Here is a 21,306-nt window from a genome sequence, read left to right as displayed (position 1 = left end):
TTTCACACTAGTACCATGCTTTTTCATCAGGGAAAATGGATGGGTTTAGGACTCACTGCAACTAGCGAAAATAGGTTTTTCTTACGTCAAATTTTTTAATCAATTCGTATTTTTCATAGCTAACAAACCTTTGGGATTATCTTCTAGTGCTAGTTGGAAACTGGTAAAAACAATCAAAGATTGTAAAAAACTAGGAATCTGTGGCATCTGGCAACTTATGCACATACGTGGCGGATGTTTGGTCATCAATCGAGCTCCCACCCCCCCCTCAAAAGAGCTTACAAAATAAATTGAACGGTGACAAATGGCTTAGTTCCAAAACTATAAATCCCAACCACCCAGATTAATAGATACCCAAAGGGTTTGGCAATAAAGAAACAACACAGGAACCAGTATATGTATTATTCTTTGAGGTTCAAAGGTGACTTAACTGATTATGTCAGGGTCTGGCTGCTGGATTATTGCACCTTCCCCAGCGATCTCTCAGCATGATCACCACTCTCATGGCAGTAGTGTTTCAGGAATTTTTTACTCAAGTTAAAGTCACAGGTTATCAAGTTTTTTTTTTTAATTCTGGATACTGATCAGGGTCTGGCAATAAAGAACAGGAGACACATAAACATATAAACGTATTATCCCTTGTGGTTCTACATTGCCATACCTAATTAAGTTGGAGTCTGGCTGCAGGATTATTGTGCCTACACCTGCTCAGGAATACTGCCTCTAATATGTATACGAAGGAAACATTTCCAAAGAAGGTTAACTATGTACTCACCTTTTGGATGTCATGCAACTTAGGAAAGAAGTGAGGGTCTGCCTCTATAATGAGGCCCCATGTAGAGAGAATGGTTTGTTTATGCTAAGGTGTAGGCAAAATAGGACCATCTGGGTTGTTTCCCTTGACATCTAGGTAAACCTTAGTTGCTTAATCAGCCATAAAATTTTATAAGAAATACGGAGTTCCTTCATCAGAAAAGGGATTTTCCCTTTAAAAAGTCCTCATTCTTGACTAGGAGTGATAGGCTAGGAGACAACAGTAAATGACAACTAGGTGAATGAGTTGCGAAATGTTGTCCTTTTCTAAGATACCCCAGTATGCTAATCCAAGCTCCTGATGCCATTGTATGGTTTGCTCTTGTATGATAAAATGTTCACTGGCAGTTCAATTAAATCAAGTAAAAATTTATGCACAGCATTTTACTCTTAAGTGATTTTTTTATCCTTCGTAAATTTTCCCACTAATACTTCATTTAAGGTACATAAACATTATGTATTCATATTCCCACTGACTAATTTAAGCTTTATTGCTTTTGAAAATAGGAGGACTTTGATGATACCAGTAGCGAAGATGTAAAGAAGTCTTCAAAGCGTAAAGTAAGTACTATGAATAAACTGCATGAATTCTGCATTAAAATTAATCATGTAATTTTTATCCATTTCTTAAATACCGTATATTTCGGCATATAAGTCGACCGGAAGATAAGTCGACCCCCCAATTCTGAGTAAATTTTTATGATTTTAACTAGTATCGGGTATATTAATCGACCTATAAAATGTGAGGCCAGCCGTATGCTCAAAATAAGCAGTAGGGTAAAACGTATCATATAAAATAATCTGAATGTTATTACGGTACATATGTTGCTCTACTTATCATAAGAAATACAGGTAATATACTCGGTATATTAACAAATCTGTGTAATATATAAAAGATGAATACTGGCAAATATGATTAGAAATGACGAAAACGAAAGATACGTTACTCGAGTGTAATGTAAACAAACAAAGCGCTAACTAACGCTGCATAACAGCCTACGTATATATGTATGTACAAACTGCCACTCAAGTTAATGTTTTGATTGGGTTGTTAAAACAACGTGCCGGTATTTTATTATTATGTTGGAATATTCCTTGACCATTGGTTCTTCTGTGGCATAAAGAGCCTCATTTGAGGGAAAACGAACCTGCTGTTGATTCACCAGATTCAAACTGGGATCCTTATGATGAAACTGTTTGATGAATTGTTTAATTCAAGTGACGATGACTAGTAATTTTGAAGGATTTTAAATACATCTTTACTATTAAATAATTTTTTTTTATTTCATTTAAAGTGATAAATAAAGATTTCATACTATAAATGTTTTTTAACAATACCCCAGTAAATACAAAACTGTCAGTGAACGCATCCTTCTCAATTACTGTACTACAAATGGCTACGCAATGTATAAACTTGCTGTGTGATTGGGGTTTCTTCAAGTTACTTTCATTTTTTTCATTTTATTTAAGGTAATGGATGTTCTAATGTATTATTATTGTCGTAGTTACAGTGTGAAATGTTTTTAATACTGGTATTTACATATAGTTACCTCAACAAGGCTGTCATTGTTATTAGCCAACTGTAAAGCCTGGATTCCTGCCAAAATAATAAAGATTCACTTTTTGTTACTGTTAGATAAGTCGACCCCCTAATTTTGGCATGATTTTTTGGGGCTAAAGTCGACTTATACGCCGAAATATACGGTATATAATGCCTATACCTACTTCACTAACCTAGATAATAAAAATACAAAATAATAATGAATAAATTTATAAAACTGACAGATAATCACACTTGTCTCTGTCTCTCTCTCCCCCCAACCTCTTCTTATCCATCTCCATTATTCTTCAATTCTTTACCCTTCATGTAATTTCTGATATTTCCCCCTTAAACTCCTGCTTTAGTCAAGACATAGATCAGCTATTTGATATTTTCCTTTATTACCTCTCACCCCCTTTATTTCTGCAGATTCTGTTGTTTCTCCTATTGGTGCAATATCAATTTTCAATCTCTTACTACTTACTCCTGTACTTGATTTAATTCCAGTCAGTGGTGTTTTATTATCGGTTTTTAACCACTCTTCATTTCAGCTGGAAACCACACACATATGTGCCTAATTCCATACATGTCATAGCCATTTGTGTTTGTCATCCTTAAACTGGGCAAAAGTTTGTTGTTAATAGAGCATCTGGGCATATTTTTCCCTGGGCAAAATGTCTTGAACTGAATTGAGGTATGACTGTATAGTAAGGGGTATGATATTCAACGTAGCTGTGTGAATAGATAAAAAAAAATTTTCATACAATCAACTTACCTGTCAGATATATACATAGCTAAGACTCCGTCGTCCCCGACAGAAATTCAAATTTCGCGCCACTCGCTACAGGTATGTCAGGTGATCTACCGCCTGCCCTGGGTGGCAGGACTAGGAACCATCCCCGTTTTCTATCATATTTTCTCTGTCGCCGGTGGTATCAACATTGTTGTTATTACCTCCTGACTTGGATTCTTTTTTCAACATTGATCAACGTTTTTTTCGACTTTTGGTGAGTATTTGGATCGTGTTTTGGCATTCGCTACTGTGGACTGTTTTTGGAATAACTCTTTTGGATTTTTCTCAGGATGTCTGATTCTAATGTGAGTGTGAGAATGTGTGTGAATGTAGGCTGCAGGGTGAGGATACCGAAAGCTTCGGTTGATCCTCACACTGTATGCCGTAAATGTAGGGGGTGCAGTGTTCTGCTACTAACACTTGTAAGGAATGCGAGAGTTTGAATGCAGAAGAATGGAAGACTTTGACTTCTTATTTGAAGAAGTTAGAGAGGGATAGAGTTAGAAGACTGAAAGGTGTGAATTCAAGGCCTATTGAGCCTTTTAATGATAATTCTAACCCTACTTCTGGAGATTCTCCCTATAAATCTCATTCTCAGAGTGTCTTTTCGGATTCGGCTTCGGAAATCGCCAATCTAAAAGCGACAATTCGAGACATGAAGTCCAAGATGGCGGACTCGAAAGGTAAGCTAGTGATAGTGATAGTGAAAATTTTAGTGAAGTGAACCCTATCAGTGTTGTGGAGGGGGCGTTTGATCGTCCCTGCGGCGCTCCCAGGCCTAGACCTCTTCCAAGCTCACATGCCCAGAGGAGAAGGAAAGTCGAAAGCCTTAAGGAGGTCGTGGGGAACCCAACGGTCAGACGTCCCTTCAGCTAGCTTTGCTTCATGGCAGCCAGCTCAAGGACGCTACAGGAAAGCGTCCTTCGCGAGTGTTTCTCGTCCTCTCCCTCCCTACCCCCTCACCTAAACGAGTGTGGAAGGAATCGACCTTATCGAGACCGCTGAAGCGTCATATGAAGCAAGATATCGACTCTAGCCCGGAGCGCTTCTCTGATGACGCCCCGTCTGCTATCAAGAAGGCGAAGGTGGCGTCAACGTCACCTGACGCTTATGAGGAAGTACCTTATCATGCTTCTTCCCCTAGTGATGACGAAGGGCGCCAGGCGCTAGACGTAGGAGAAGCGTCAAGGAAGATCATTATGGCGGTGGCAAGAACAACTGTCATCTCTTGTGGGTGTTTTAGCGCCCCGGCGGTGAAGGACGTGACGCTTCCTATTAAGAGTCTCGTCCTCTCGCTCCTGCTCGGAAGACGTCTTTTTAGAAGTGAACGCGTCAAATCAAGAGGATCGTAGACGTGACGCTCCGTCCAAGATTGTGACGCCGAGTAGGAAGCCCTTAGAAAAGCGAAGCGTCTTCCAGACGCGAAGCGTCATCTAAACGTCCAACAAGAGACGTCATCCATGACGCTCGGAGAGCGGGAAGCGTCATACATGACGTCTTCTAAAGCGCAGAGAAGCCTCAGGTTGTGACTCCTTCCAAGTCGATCAGAACGGAAAAAGGAAAGACTTTCATTCCCTTAGCCCCTCTCCGATCAGGAGTTTGTCTCCCCCAGAAAGAAGATAGTTCTGAAAGGAGAACAGAAACTCAGGATTATCACGAGTTCGAACGAAACTCGGAGGATGAAGATCTTGGAAGAGAGGGCTTGTCAAACTATAAGGTGTTAACTACCATGCTTCTGGAGGAATACGGAGACGAGTTGACTCCGGCTGCTCCTCCTTCTCCGCGCTCGCTCTTTTCGAGTGCGAAGGCGAAGAAGACTTCGTCTTTTCTGAAGATGAAGCCCACCATCTCGATGAAGCGGGGCTTTTACAGCCTAGACGCCTGGATGAAGTCGAAGAAAGACTTAACCAGGACAGTATTTTGCATGCCTCCAGCAAGGTTACTGGAAAAGAGGCATATGGTACGAAGACGGGGGAGGATATGGGTATCGCTCTCCCTTCTACTACAGAGCAGAACTTTTCGACGTTAGTTGACGCTTCAAGGCGTCCTAGTCTAATTCTGCCCGTATTACTTGGAGTATTTTCGGAACTGGATCATCTCCTCAAGGGACGGTTTCCATGTATTGGAAGTATTCAACTTCTTAGATTGGTCCCTTTGGGGTGTGATGTCCCAAGAAAGCTCACGATTCGCAGGGAATCGAACCTGAAGCCTGCTATGCATTTTGTCGTGCATCGACAAAGCAGTACAGGATGGATCTTTGGAAGTCTCTGCATTATTTGGAGCAGGTCTTTTGAAGAAAAGGACAGTGTATGGCGCCTTCTTAACAAAGGCAGTCTCGCATGCGCAGAGGGCAGCTCTGCTATATGCACCTCTTTCGGACTTTTTGTTTCCTTCTAAGTTAGTGAAGGACGTAGCTCACTCATTAACTGAGAAGGCGACACAGGATCTTCTGACGCAGTCTGCTAGGAAGAAGAAACCTGCTTTAGTGTCGGACAAGAAAGAACCTAGCACTTCTAGGCAGCCCTTTCGAGGTGGTCCGATCTCCAGACCTCCCGCAAGAAGGAAGGCTCCAGAGAGAAGGTAGGTCCGCCTTTCGTCCCTTTTAAAAAAAGGGCAAATGAAACATTTCTCCTCCAAACACCAGTAGGTGCCAGACTCCTGGAATTCGTGTTAAGCCTGGGACACTGATAGACGGACGCGTCTTCACTAAAGATCATAAGGAAGGGATATCGTATCCCTTTCCTGAATACTCCGCCCCTAACGTCATACCCGAGGGAACTCAGCAAAGTACCAAAAGGATCCTGTGCTAGGGATACTCTTCGATCAATGGTGGAACAAATGTGGGACAAGAGTGCAGTAGAACTAGTACTGGATCAAAACTCCCCGGGGGTGGGGTTTTACAATCGCCTTTTTCTAGTGGCGAAAGCCTCGGGAGGCTGGAGACCAGTACTAGACGTCAGCGCTCTGAACAAATTTGTTCAGAAGGAGAAGTTCTCCATGGAGACTTCTGCTTCAGTCCTAGCGTCATTACGACAAGGAGATTGGATGGTGTCTCTAGATCTCCAAGACGCCTACTTTCACGTCCCGATCCACCCTTCATCGAAGAAGTACCTCCGTTTCATGACGGGGGGAAGGATCTTTCAGTTCAGAGCCTTGTGTTTCGGCCTGTCCACAGCTCCTCAGGTCTTCACAAGCCTGATGAGGAATGTGGCGAGATTTCTTCATCTCAAAGGAGTGAATGTCTCGATGTACCTAGAACGGACTGGCTCATCAGGGCCAGATCGGAGAGACAGTGTTTGGAGGACCTAAAGTTAACACTACAATTGACCAAGGCGTTGGGATTGCTTGTGAACCTCGAGAAGTCTCAGATGACCCCCAGACAAGACCTAGTCTATCTGGGGATTCGGATGGATTCTCGGGGTTTTCGAGTTTTTCCTTCGCAAGAGAGAACAGAAAAAGGTTTGAGGATAATCTCTCTCTTCTTAGAGAAACAGCAAACGTCAGCGAGGGAATGGTTGAGCCTTCTGGGGACGCTTTCCTCGCTGGAACAATTCTTCCCTCTCGGAAGACTGCATATCCGTCCACTTCAATTCTTCCTCAAGAAGTCTTGGAGCTGGAAAAACGGACAGCTGTCGGACGTTTTCCCCATCCCATTCAATGGAGGTAAAGGCACACCTACAGTGGTGGTTGGCGCCATCTGGAAGAGAACAAAGGGGTCTCTCTAACTTCAAAGAACCCAAAGACCCGACCTAGTGTTGTTCTCCGACGCGTCGGAGACGGGTTGGGGAGCGACATTAGGCTCGGAGGAAGTGTCAGGCACCTGGAACCAGCACAGTGTCCTGGCACATAAATTGCAAAGAGCTCTTCGCCGTTCACCTGGCTTTGAAGAGTCTAGAACCTGCTGGTGAGAGACAAGGTAGTACAAGTAAACGTGGACAACACCACCGCACTTGCCTACATTCAAAACAGGGAGGGACTCACTCCTCGTTCCTTTACGAAACTCACGAGGGACTTATTACTTTGGACGTCTCACAGGAACATCTCCCTGCTGACAAGGTTCGTACAGGGATAAGGAATGTGAGGGCGGACAGGCTCAGCAGGAGAACCAGGTCCTCATACAGAATGGACTCTGCACGATGGAAGTATGTCGCGATCTCTGGTCTCTGTTGGGGGAAACTCCTCACGTGGATCTATTCGCAACATACATTTCAAAAAGGCTCCCAGTGTTTTGCTCGGTCGTGGAAGACCCAAGAGCAATTATGGTAGACGCCTTCCTGCTAAACTGGTCTCGAGTGGACGTGTACGCCTTTCCCCCATTCAAAATCCTGGGGTTAGTATTGAAAAAGTTTGTGGCGTCAAAAGAGACGAGGATGACTTTAATAGCCCCCTTTTGGCCGGCCCAGGAATGGTTCACGGAGGTGGTAGAGTGGATCATAGACTTTCCAAGATCCCTACCAGGAAGGACGGATCTGCTCAAACAACCACACTTCAAGAGGTACCATCAAAACCTCCCCGCTCTCGCTCTGACTGCCTTTCGACTATCGAAAGACTTGTCAGAGCGAGAGGCTTTTCTCGCGAAGTGGCAAGCGCGATCGCGAGAGCTCGCAGAACCTCCACTCGAAAGTATACCAGTCGAAGTGGGAGGTCTTTAGAAGGTGGTGTAGAGCCAAGAATTGTGTCCTCCTCTACCTCTATAGCGGAAATTGCGGATTTCTTGCTATTCTTGAGGGTAAAATCGCATCTAGCTGTATCCACAATAAAGGGATACAGGAGTATGCTCTCGGCTGTGTTCAGGAACAGAGGTTTAGATCTGGCAAATAACAAAGATCTCCACGATCTCATAAGATCATTTGAGACGTCAAAATCTAAGGAGCCAGTACCTCCGAACTGGAACTTGGACGTAGTTCTCAAATACCTGTCTTCGGATAAATTTGAAGCCTCCTCATCAGGCCTCATTTAGAGACTAACTAGAAAATGCCTATTTCTTTTATCGTTAGCAACGGCAAAAAGAATTAGTGAGTTACAAGCTCTGCAGGATAAAGTAGGATTCAAGGGAGACTCGGCGATTTGCTCGTTTAAGACTCTGTTTTTAGCGAAAAACGAGAATCCCACGAATCCCTGGCCTAGGTCATTCGAAGTCAAGGAATGTCTAGTCTAGTAGCAGAGAAGCAGAGAGGTCTCTATGCCCTGTTAGAGCTCTGAAGTTCTATCTTCAGAGGAAGCGTCAGTTGGGAGGCTCTAGACAAGGTCTTTGGTGCGCGTAAAAGACCCCCCACAGACTGATGTCAAAGAACGCTCTAGCGTTCTTTGTAAGAAACGTCATTACGGACGCTCACAAGGTCTGTCCGGACGAACAATTACAACTTCTGAGGGTTAAAAGCTCATGAAGTACGAGCGGTTGCGACGTCTCTCTCGTTTTATAAAAAATATGGTCGCTTAAAAAACATATTAGATACGACATATTGGAGATGCAACTCGGTATTTGCATCTCATTACTTGAAAGACGTGCGTGTGACGTATGAGAAGTGCTTTTCTCTAGGTCCTATCGTATCGGCAGATACGATTCTGGGTACGGGAGCCGACACCAATCCTTAATATGTATATACTGTTCTTCTGTTGGATATGGTCGAGAATCTCTTCGAACAATGGAGGATTCAGGCTCGCACGGGCGGCCGTCTATGTTGTTCATAAGAGAATTCTCGTCATATCCAATTAGTTGAGTATAATTTTTTTTTTGAAAAATTATGTATGTGTGCGTAGTGGTTTTTGAGTTACGGTTGTTGTGACGAGTTCGGGGATAACTCGTAACAATCCTTAGTTCTAACACATGGTTAGGATCAGGTGGTCGGGATTGGTTGTGTGCTCCTTCATAAGGTGTATTGTCATATAAGTGGATCAGCACCCATTGACAAAGTCCTTTTAGGCTCTGCTGAGTAAGTGGGTAAGACCCCATCGGCAGACCCACAAGAACTCTTGGCCATAGATCACATATCTCGCTAAAGTTTCTTGAGGTGATGCAGACTACTGGGCAAACACCCACCAAGTCTACCACCTATCAGGTAGGAACCAAGGTTTATTTATACCTACAACATATGTTGTTTACCTGTCTATTTCCATATAGTAGCTGTCTCTTACCCTCCACCGAAGGGTGCCAATCAGCTATGTATATATCTGACAGGTAAGTTGATTGTATGAAAATGATATTGTTATGTTACAATAAAGTTTCATACATACTTACCTGGCGCAGATATATACAATTAAAGGCCCACCCAGCCTCCCCGCAGGAGACAGGTGGAAGAGAGAAAATATGATAGAAAACGGGGATGGTTCCTAGTCCTGCCACCCAGGGCAGGCCGGTAGATCACCTGACCTACCTGTAGCGTGGCATGGGCGAAATTTGAATTTCTGTCGGGGACGACGGAGTCTTAGCTATGTATATATCTGCCAGGTAAGTATGTATGAAACTTCTTTATTGTAACATAACAATATCATATTTACATATTTACATGTTCTTGAATAGAGTTGTCTTCAGTTATGTACTTGCTATTGCATTGTTTGGTTTGCTCTCTTATGATAAAATGTTCACTGGCAGCTCAGTTAAATCAAGTAAAAATTTATGCACATAATTTTACTCTTAAGTGATTGTTTTATCCTTCTTAAATTTTCCCACTAATACTTCATTTAAGGTACGTGAACATTACATATTCATATTCACACTGACTAATTTAAGCTTATTTGTTTTTTGAAAATAGGAAGTCAATGATGATGCCAGTTACTACAGTGACAGTGACTCTTCCCTCAGCAGCGATGATGTAAAGAAGCCTCCAAAGGTTAAAGTAAGTACTATGAATATCTGCATGAATTCTGTATTCGTAGAAGTGTTACTTCATTATTTATTAAAGCTGTATCAATCACTCCAGTATCTAATATGCATTGCACATTGTTCTAATGAAAATTTCTCTAGTAAGCTCTTGAAATTAATTTTTGACATTGGACCAGCCAACTGTGCTATAGTTCTCACTCTTGGTTTGTTTACATGTCACAGTATTACCTCACTTATCTGAATTAATACTTCCAAAGCCCTTGTGGATATTGAAAGCTCGTGGACATGGCCAAAAACTATGTATGTGTTGACGCAAAATGGCAAAATCATGCTTATTTTTTTTTCTGTCACCTCACAGTGCTTTATATGCTTTGTAAACATCATAGAATACACTGCACAGTATTATACATAAAGAATGAAATTATGCACTGTGTAAAAGAAAAATGCTTGATAAATAGATAAGTAGGGTACTGTATGCGTTTGAGTGCAATACTATTGTACATTATCATTAAGATTCACTACAAAAATAAAAACTACATTCTAGCATACCATGTGTAAAATGTATGAAAAATGCAACTTTGAAATTCTCTGTCTTTCTCTCTCATACCTGCGAGAATGTTAAAACTAGTTACTATTTGGGGCAGACTTGGAATATCTCTACATTTTATAATAAAAAGAATTGCCAGAGAGGAATAAAAAGGTGAGCAGATGCACAGCAAGTGCATACTGTAGTTTACCTGAGCATGATGCATATGTGTACATATACACACACACATACCTGTACATGTATACACATGCTGATTTTATATCGAGCAAATCACTACCGTTTTGTACTGTATTTCGGTACCTCTGCATTAAAAATCTGACAAACATTTCAGTCAAATCAGTGTGTGTGTGTGTGTGTGCAATGCTTGTTAGAAAGTTTCAGCAATATTATTATTTGTTTTGTATGGCATACAAAAATTTATGAAGTCTGTACACCACCTGGAATACATCATATGCTGCTACAAGAGCTTAGATAATCGGATGTCTAGTTGAACTCTTTGGTAAGTATGAAATGCAATATTACTGCTTGATGCAATTATATTAATCACATTTCATTAAGGGATAACTTTAACATGTACTATGCAATTAAATTTCCATTGTAAAAGTTCATTTCATTTGTCAGTTACATTTAAATTGCAAATCAGTAACCAATTGCATTTGTATTAATGTATGTTTGTTAACTACTACATACTCTTTTTTTCATTGTACAGGATTATTGTATTACGTACAAGTTAATATCCCTTGATTACGTATTAAGTATGAATTTGTTCTGATACGTATACAAACCCTCGGTCCTTTAGCAATAGGAAGGTACTTAGCGGCAGCTGAACCAGTCGTAAGCTTCGAACAAGGGGGTTCGGTAGTTAACTACTTGTCCGGCAGTTGGCGGTCAGCTCGACTGTGAGGAGAGGAGTCACTTTGCTTTAGGCCGCGCTAGTGGATGGACGTGCTGCTCGTCTCTCTGCCCGCTTCAGTCGTATGCTCTGTTTTCTTCACGTTCGTGTGAAGGGGCTTTATTTTCTTTCTGACTTTTACTCAGTGTGAATGTACAAAGCCTGCGTTGGTACGTATCTGTGTTTTGTATTTCATTCTCAATGAATTTTGCAAGTGAAAATGGATTCCCAAGAGCCGGAAAGACCCCCTCACCCCCCCATCAGCCGCAGATTGTGCCCTGGTGTGAAGGGCTGTAAGTGTGGGGCCTTCCGATCATCTGTAGAGGTTGATCCTCATGATTTTTGTACTCGGTTTAGAGGGCGAGAATGCTCTCGCACCGAGACATGTGATACTTGTATTTTTTGGTCGGAGGAGCAGTGGGAGCGCTATAGGGGGAGGAAGAAGCCGCGCAAACCGGCCAAGGAGTTGTCGGAGGGTTCTCCGGCTACGCCATTGGTTACGGACGCGTCTTCCTCTTTTCTCCCTCCACCTCAGCTCCCTTGTATGGCTCCTTCCCCTTCGGGGGAGGTTTCTCACTCCTCTCTCGATCAGTCGAGCGTGGAGGGGGAGTGAGATACCCCAACATCCAGTTGTACTCGGGGTCCTCCGTTCGCTCGGGGTGAGAACTGTCCCCCTCCGGGCAAGGGGAGACCCCCCCACTAACTCACCCGACTTTTCCTTCCTCAGACATGCTTGCCACGGGGGACAATCTCGGACGGGCCTGGTACTCTGTGGGGCTGCAAGGGACACCGACGGCCCAGGCGAGAGGGGCCATGCCAGTAACACACGGGCCGACCACCACGACTACCGCGACGGTCCATGCCGGGCTACGCTGCTCCGCCGCACCTGGTGTACACTCAGCACGTAGCCTCAGTGACCCTGACAGCCGCTGTGCAGGCACCACTGCCGGGGGTTTCGATGCCCACTGTGACGCCGCCACCTGGGTTTGCCGCTCCTGCTACAGCCCCGGACTTCCGGTGTCCCAAGAGCTCTCCTCTGGACCTGCCTCCTGTGCAGGGGATGCTGCCGGTTCCTGCCCCGCCTCCTGTTCCTAAGTATGCTGCCGCTCCAGTCCTGGTACCAGTTCCTGCCGCCGTCGCTCCTGCCCGTGGTGTTGCTGCTCCCACCCCAGGTCCTTCCGGACAGGTGCAGTCGGGCCCTGTTGCTTCGGCAACTGCCCCGGCTCCGTCCTGGATGGAAGACCTGACGGTGGTGCTGACGAAGAAGAGGAGGAAGGTGTCGTCGTCGTCTGCCGCCGCTTCCCCTACAACTTCTAAGGCCCCACAGCCGAAGAAGAAGAAGGTTGCCTCCTCCCCCCCAAGAAGTCTTGCACTGAGACTTCTAAGGACGGTTGGGACTTCCGTCGGTCCTCCTGTTCCTTTGGGAACGGGGCCCGTCTCTCCTTCTGCAAGGAAGAAGAAGACGGGGACTGGAGGAGTGCCAGCTAACACCAGTACCTCCTCGCCTGGCACCAGAGCCAGGCACAGAGCAGAAGACTGGTGGGGGTCGCTCAGGCGACTCTCACCAGACCAGCAATTGCTCTCGTGGTGATACACTGGTACCCAGGGTTGATGCGACAGTCCCAGACCGCTCGCGGGCTGAGGTGAGGAAGCTGTCCCCTCGGTCGCCTGAACCAGCCTCGGCTGGTCCAAGCGGTGTGACGTGCCGTGAGGACAGGTCTCGCTCCCACTGCGACAGCAGACTCTGCAGGTCCCCTGACCGCCGCTTTTACCAGGACCGGGCGGAGAGGAGGACCAGCAGCAGCTCTTCTGACGCTTGGGACCGTCGCCACTGTTCTCGGTCCAGCCGCTCCCTGGGAGAGCTGCTCGACCAGGCCTGCAGCCCGATCGCCACCGCGGGTTGGTGATCGCCTGCAGCCCCCTCAGCACACCGGTTCTGCCGGTGGGCGGGGGGGGGAGCGTCAGGTCTGCCTCTCCGATCCCTTCAACTTCCTCGGGCTTCACCGGGAAGAGCGAGGTGATCAGGAGTGATCGCGAGGGGCGCGCTCCTCGCAATCCCGCCATGACGCCCTACGAACCTGGCACGGTCCTCGGACCAACCAGATCGTACGTGCAAGTGGTAGGAGGAGACCAGGAGGGGTCTGTCGTGGTTCCTCCTGTGGAAGGAGGAGGGTCTTGGGAGGCATTCTCGTTGGACGGGCTTGACGGTCCGTCTCCACAGGATGCAGTCACTCCTGAGATCCAGAGGTCGTTCGCGGAGGTAATTGCGCTGATTCGTCAGCACAACGACCTCAGGGAAGGATCGCCGCTCCCCCCCTCCGAGCCCACATCGGGCTTGGAGTCATTCTGGGGACCTAAGAAGGAACCCAGGACGACGGTGGGTCTGCCGCGATCGGCCTTGGCTGACAGCGTGCTGAGCCAAGTGGACGCTCTCGTCTCCGGACAGGAGGGTTCTCTTTGGTCCGGTAGGTCTGCCAAGCTCCTTCCTCCACCTCTACCACGACAGAGGCGCTTCTACGTGCCTTCAGAGGACCCTCTGCCGCCCAAACAGGTTAACCCGGAGCTAGCTAGGCTAACTCCGGGGGTGTCTCTGCCGCAGCTCCTGTCGGAGAACCTTTGGTTCTCACAGCAAGAGGCACTTGCCTTGGAATCTACTGCAATGGCAGCATTCCAAGCAGTCTCCTGGATCGACCTGTGGTCCCTCACAGTGTCGTAAGCCGCGGCCTCCTTGGAGAACATCACTCCTGAAGGGGAACTGTGGGCCAACCTGGTTCTCCGGCATAGAGACGCTGTTCTCACCCGATTGACCAGGGCGGCTGGACGTGAGGCGGCTCTGGGTCTTCGCAACGGACCGGTGCGGAGTTCCTCCTTTCTCTTCCCCAGAGAGATGGTGGATGCTGCGGTGGACCGTCTTGTCCACCAGGCAGTCTCCAAGGTGGCTGGGCAACTTCGGACGACTGCGGCTAAGCCCAAGAGCTTAGCTAGCTCTTCCTCTACGGCCAAGACGGTCGCCTCGTCGAAGTTGAGAGGAAAGACTCTGCCTTCGACTTCTGGTGTAAGGAGTGACCGCAACCAGCCCTCCTCCCAGTTCTTCTCTCGAGGAGGATCTGGGAAGAAGTCGAAGAGAGGAGGGAAACGCTAGGGACGGCGTTCCCCCTCACCTGCTGCCGGAAGTGGGGTGGTGCCTGGCGAGCCTTTGGGCAACATGGCAGCGCTATGGTGTGGAGACTTGGATAGTAAACGTCGTTTGGGAGGGATATCTACTACCCTTTGAGTCTTGGCCACCCCTCACCTCCAACCCGGTCCATCAGCAAACCTACGTTCCTGGCTCGACCAAGGACGTGACGCTTCGGCAGGAAGTAGAAGCCATGCTGAGCAAACGCGCTGTGGAGATCGTACAGGATTAGTCGCCGGGCTTCTACAGCCGACTCTTCCTAGTGGAGAAGTCCTCGGGGGGCTGGCGCCTGTTGATAGATCTCTCTCCCTTGAACCGATTCGTTTGCCAGACTCGGTTCACGATGGAAACAGCATGTTCAGTACTCGATTCCATCAGGGAGGACGACTTCGTGCTTTTGGTGGATCTGAAGGACGCATATTTCCAGATATCTCCATGAATCCTCCAGGAAGTACCTCCGCTTCATCCTCGACGGGACGGTGTACCAATTCAGGGCACTTTGCTTTGGTCTCTCAACCGCCCCACAGGTGTTCACGCTGGTGTCTGCTTGGGCCCACTCGGTAGGGATACGTCTCTTGAGGTATCTCGATGATTGGTTAGTCCTGGCGAGCTCCCGCTCGCAGTTGCTACAGGACAGAGATTGACTCCTCGAATTCTGCCGCGATCTGGGAATCGTAGTGAATTACGAGAAGTCAGATCTCGAGCCCAAGCAGAGGATAAAGTACCTGGGCATGCTGATCGACACGGTAGCAGGGCAAGTCTTCCCTGCAGATTTGCGGATCAGCAGGTTCAGGGAGGCAGCAAGACAGTTCCTGTCTCTACAGGAGCAACCAGCTCAGCAGTGGCAGGTCGTGATCGGTCACCTGTCATCTCTCGAGAAGCTAGTCCCTCACGGGTGTCTTCACCTGCGGTCTCTTCAGTGGAGACTAAAGGAGTGTTGGTCACAGGCAAGGGACCCTCCCTTCTTCCCCGTGTCCCTCATGGAGGAGGTGAGGCAGGACCTAGCCTGGTGGCTGGACAACGGGAACCTCTTAAGAGGAGTGCCTCTTCGCTGCTCTTCTCGGACGCATCGACCAAGGGATGGGGCGCACACCTGCAGGAGTTGCTGACTGCAGGTGTGTGGGACCATTGCGACAAGCACCTTCACATCAACGTCCTGGAGCTCAAGGCAGCGTTCCTTGCTCTCCAAGAGTTCCAGGACCGTCTGATGGGACACTCGGTGGTGTTGATGAGCGACAACACCACAGTAGTGGCGTACGTCAACAAGCCGGGGGGCCTAGTGTCCCTCCCGCTGCACCAGTTGACGTTGCAGGTGCACGAGTGGGCTGCAGCACACTCAGTAGAGCTGTTGGCCCGCTACATTCCAGGTAAGAGGAATGTGGTAGCCGACAAGCTCAGTCGTCGGGATCAGGTGATAGGAACCGAATGGCCCCTTCATCCAGACGTGGCGGAAAGGCTCTTTAACCTGTTGGGGCATCCAGTTGGGGATCTGTTCGCTACCCGGCACAACAGAAAACTCCAGGTTTTCTACTCGGTTGTGCCTGACCCATGGGCAGCTGCAGAGGATGCTCTTCAACATCCATGGGACAACCTCTTCGTCTACGCCTTTCCCCCGTTCTGTTTGATTCGCAAAGTGATCAGCAGGGCGCTGATCACCACGTCTTCGGATGATCCTGGTGGCGCCCAAACGACCTCAGGCCGTTTGGTACCCGGACCTGCTGGCTCTGCTTGCCGAAGCGCCAAAAGAGATTCCCCCCTGGCACAACCTCCTGTGCCAGCCACACGTAGAACGGTACCACCGGTCCGTCGAGTCCCTGTGTCTTCACGGCTGGCTGTTATCCACCATCTCTTGCAAGCGAGAGGCTTTTCTCGCAGCGCAGCAACAGCGATGGCGGGATACCTCAAACAGTCCTTTGCAGCTGTCTACCAGGGGAAGTCGTCCGTCCTCTGTTGTTGGAGTCGTGGACGGGGTCTCACTCCTCTCAAAGCCACTCTTCAGCAGGTAGCGGATTTCCTCGTCTTCCTTCGCCGAGAGAAGCTCCTCTTTGTCTCTGCAGTTAAAGCATACAGAGCCACCCTGGCTCTATTCCTTAAACTGCGAGGTGTGGACATCTCCTCTTCTTTCGAGATCTCCGTCCTGGTGAAGAGCTTCGAGAGGTCTTGCCCACCCAGGGAACTCAGGCCTCTGGGGTGGGATGTAACTCGTCCTTAGGAGTTTGACTCGCAGACCCTTTGAGCCACTCCGAGAGTCGTCAGCCAGGGATCTGACCCTCAAGACCCTCTTCTTGCTAGCCCTGGCATCGGCAAAGAGAGTAGGGGAACTTCATGGTCTTTCCTTCGATGTCAAGCATTCCAGGGGATGGGGATCCGTGACGCTCGATTTCGTCCCGAACTTCGTACCGAAGACTCAGAATCCTTCAGTCCCTGACGACCGGTTTGAGTCCTTCATGATCCCCTCCCTGAAGGATTTCACCGATAATGATGCGGATGAGATGCTGCTTTGTCCTGTGAGGGCGCTACGGCGCTATCTAAAGAGAAATTGGCACCTCAGGCCTGAGTGTCGACGCCTCTTCGTTAGCACTGGGGTTACCAAGAAAGAAGTTTCCAAGAACTCTTTCTTTCTGGCTGCGTGAGGTGATCAGGGGGGCATACGACACGGTAGTGACAACACCTGTACCCTTCGTCCGAGAGCCCACGAAGTCAGAGGTGTTGGTCCAACCCTTGCGTTCCACAAGAACTTCTCCCTGGCGCAGGTTCTGAAGGCAGGGGTTTGGGGCAACCAGACCAGCTTCACTTCATTCTACCTTCGGGATATTGCCCACAGGTCCTTGGACACTTTTTCTTTGGGACCCGTGGTGGCTGCTCAACAAGTTGTGTAGTCTACCCAGCACCCGAGCGGACAGAACAGCATGGCATCCTTGTGTGACTGCATGAATGGACGAGTGAGAGTGTGACTGGTTTCTTTTCCTCCTTCGTTCTTCTCCTCTACCTGGGGGCAGAGGGCCGCGGTCATCACTACGCTGAACAGGAGGCCGATGTAGGTAAGCTACACAACCGAGCTCCATTCTATCCCTTTCAGTAGGGATAGGAGTGTTTATCCACCACTCCCCGACAAGGGGGGGGGAGTGGAAGCCAACAAGAGACAAACCCATAACTTTATTTTGGCTCTTGAAGTAGGAACTAGTTCTTGCCTTTTGCTATTTATAAGAGGTACGCTTGCCTCCCTCTTATAAATCTGGTCCAGAAGTCTGACCACTGATCCTGCGGTGCACACCCCGATCAGCTGGGCAGAGGCCAGGATCCCTCCCTCTGCTCTTACGACCAGGGAGGGAATCCAAGGTAGGACGAACACCAGTCTGTTCATAAGCCTCAGATTCCACCCACCAAGAAGTGAGTCTTCCTATTGTTAAAGGATCGAGGGTTTGTATATGTATCAGAACAAATAACAATTTGTCGGAAATTGTATTTTTCCTAACTATACAAACCTGAGGTTCTTTACATATAGTCCCACCTCATGCCAGCCCTCACTCTGCGTTTCCCTGGCCTAAAGCAAAGTGACTCCTCTCCTCGCAGTCAAGCTGACCGCCAACTGCCGGACAAGTAGTTAACTACCGAACCCCCTTGTTCGAAGCTTACGACCAGTTCAGCTGCCGCTAAGTACCTTCCTATTGTTAAAGGACCTCAGGTTTGTATCGTTAGGAAAAATACAATTTCCGACAAATTGATATTTTATATAAGTAACTTAACAAGTACAGGCAATCCCCGGTTATTGGCGGGGGTTTTGTTCCAGAGAGCGTGACGATAATTGAAAATCATTGAAAACTGAAAATGGCTGATACTAGTGCCAAGGACGGGTTATCATCATCGCTAAACAAGCACCATTAAACTGTATCGCCAATAACTGAGGCCGCCAATAACCAGGGTCTGGCTGTAATTACATGGCTTTAATTTCCACTCAAACGGCAGCTTAGATTAAAAATTTGTGTCAGCCTGTCCTACTAACGGAATTTCGGAACAACCTAGCAGACAATCCTCATTTGTTTTCTGCCATCCGTGGTGGTAACACCTGGTCTGGGGGTAGCCATCATAGTGACAAATAAAGTTCCAAGTGCCAGCCTTTCTGTAAAAAAGGGTGAGAAACACTATAGAATTTAAGGAAGAACTCATAGGAAAGTGTTGGAGGTGATAATTTGTAAAAAGGCAAGGATGTTGCATGCTGATCTGTACATTCTATCACTGTGCCAACAAGCACTATTCCGGCCAAGACCAACTACATGTAATTAGTTGTTCTGTCTTATAGACCTTTGGTACGGGGTACCATGAGACATACAGCAGCAATGCTATAAAAAATACTTATATTTGAAAATATCATCAGTTATTTTTAAGGCATTTTGTAATCATTTATGTTTTGTTTTTTCAGGAGAGTAAGTTTGGTGAAATACCTGAACCTGAATTTTCAGAGTATGAGAAAGCTGCTCAGGCAAAATTGGCATCACATAAGGATTTCCTTAAATCTCTCAGTATACAATCATGGGATGAAATATAGATGTTCATCAACAAGTGAAAAGTGAGATTCTTTGACATGAGAATTTTAAGCGAAACCTACGGTAATCTTAATGATTTGTACAAGTTTTTATTTTTTTTTTATTTACTAAAATTTTAGGTTGGTTGTTGAGTTGCTGTAGGCATATTCTAATTTTACATTTTAGTAATAGGGTTTAATTTTGTCTTGCTTCAGAACCATTGGACAAGGTTCCATAAAGATAATTTTTATTTATATTTTATCTTTGTTAGCCTGAAACATGGCTTAGGCTAGGCTCCACTATGCAGTTTTATGTTTGTAAAACCTAATTAAGGCTAAATAGAAATTCACTATACATATCACATGCGGAAAATAGCATGTTAAGAAAATTAAGATCTTTAAAAAAAGGATAGTATTCTTCTGTAGTACAAAAAGGAAAAAAATATTTGAGAAAACTCACCTTCACTCTTGATGAGTTCCTATCAGAGCTAGGCTACAAAACTATACTGAATAATTCATATTATAGTATTAGTTTAGTTTTTGAGCACGCATCGATTACTTTGTAGAGAAGTATGCATCTGTTGTAAATTATGTGTATATTGTGATTACTATGTACTTATATAAAAAATCTTTGCACAAGTTTGTTATAAGTCTCTGTGATGAATAATTTTGTTGGATACTTAATATGGTGTCTGAGATGTGGTAAAAAATAATTAACCTTACATTACATGTACTAAAGTCATTTGGTTGTTATAATGGTAAAGAATGGACAAATAGTGTATAATTGTAAAAATTGGCCAAAAATACATGGTTAAATATAGAAAATACATACTGGTAAAAAAAAAGCTCTGATCTTTAGTCTTTATCATTGCAGATGTAAATGTAAGGTAATTGTATGTAGTAAATACTTATCATGGTTTTCTTAGAAGTATTGATAGGTAGGATGTAGACTCAGCTTCTTTACAACAGTTTCAGTGTAATGTAGATATACAACAGATTTGGCTGCCATGGTGAGTTTGAGTAGCGTATTATTCTTGAAATTAGAAATATTTTTATGGTATTGTTGGTACTGTAGAATTGCATTATGTTCAAAAAAATTTTCATGTTGGTAAAAAATGGTGTTGGTTGAATAAGTTTATTCAGCAGAATGGCTCAAAAATGGTTTTAATTGACTAAGTTTATGCAGGTGAATGACCCTGTATTCTTTTCCAGCAGTAATGTATTTTAATAATGAGTCATGTTATAAATTTTAGCATTATTTCTCTTGTCTTTGTACTTCACTGAGTTTTTTTACCATCTGTAGAAAGATCAGGATGGAGGCTTTTTCTTATGTTTGCAGCCATGTTGCGAGTATTGCACCAGCACTGAAGGTTACTTGCAGTTTTTATTTTGCCCCATCTATTTTTTTTTTCCATCAGGCAGTCCAGCTGGAACTATATATACTTCAATTCTCATCTTATTTTAAAACAGCCATTCCTGAGATAGTCTAGGAATGTGGTTGCTGGTCATGTTAAAGGACTTTAATCAGTTGATATTATTAGCTCATATGCCTTATAAGGGTAAAATTACTTTTGTAGTGGTCATACTGTGATTTATATGTTAACACAAACATCACAAGCTATTGTCCCAAATCGAGATTGACATTAACATTTCTTTTATTTCTGACGTTACAGTTCCATAACAGAATTGAGATTCTGTTTCAGGTTTTGTTAGAAATAGGAAGTTTGAATTAAAAAGTTATTTTTTAATATGGAACACTGAATTAAACCATTATTTTTTAATGCTTAAATAGACATTATACAGCTGTACTGCAAAGTGCCATGTAAATTTATGACAACCCTTTTTTTTATAATCCTGTTTTTATGTAGCACTTATGGAATATGAAAATAGTGCAGTCATACAAAAGAACTACTAAGAAATATTTCTCATACACAGGAGTGTTCTGTAACTCATTAGCAAATTGCATATTTGGTTTCCAATTGATTTAGCAGTAATCTTAAGCCGCGTCCACAGGGTTGAGCTTTGCTCGATGTGACCTCAGAAGCGGGAAAAGTCAGAACCTTACCCACGGTTTCTCCACTTCTGACGTCACATCGAGCAGCGTCGTTGAGCAAAACTCGGGCCTCTAGTGACGAGGCGGCAGATTTGTCAATAACTTGGTGGTGTTTGTATTAAGCAACTAATATCTTATGTACAGTATA

General features: G+C 45.6%; 1 protein-coding gene across 3 annotated transcripts in view; it reads left to right on the top strand.

Annotated features, from left to right (window-relative positions):
• Window positions 1–21,300, top strand: part of LOC135214955 (uncharacterized) — a 99,581-nt gene extending 78,281 nt beyond the window's left edge. For all 3 annotated transcript variants that reach the window (XM_064249447.1, XM_064249446.1, XM_064249445.1), the window contains exons 7-9: window positions 1,321–1,374; window positions 9,899–9,982; window positions 19,004–21,300. In XM_064249447.1, coding sequence (XP_064105517.1) covers window positions 1,321–1,374; window positions 9,899–9,982; window positions 19,004–19,129 — 264 coding nt within the window. In that variant the 3' untranslated portion in view covers window positions 19,130–21,300. The remainder of the gene's footprint in view (window positions 1–1,320; window positions 1,375–9,898; window positions 9,983–19,003) is intronic.
• Window positions 21,301–21,306: the final 6 nt, after the last annotated feature.

Source organism: Macrobrachium nipponense, chromosome 46 (assembly GCF_015104395.2).
Source record: "Macrobrachium nipponense isolate FS-2020 chromosome 46, ASM1510439v2, whole genome shotgun sequence".
Taxonomy (NCBI): Eukaryota; Metazoa; Arthropoda; class Malacostraca; order Decapoda; family Palaemonidae; genus Macrobrachium; species Macrobrachium nipponense.
This window is presented reverse-complemented; position numbering and strand designations above follow the sequence as displayed.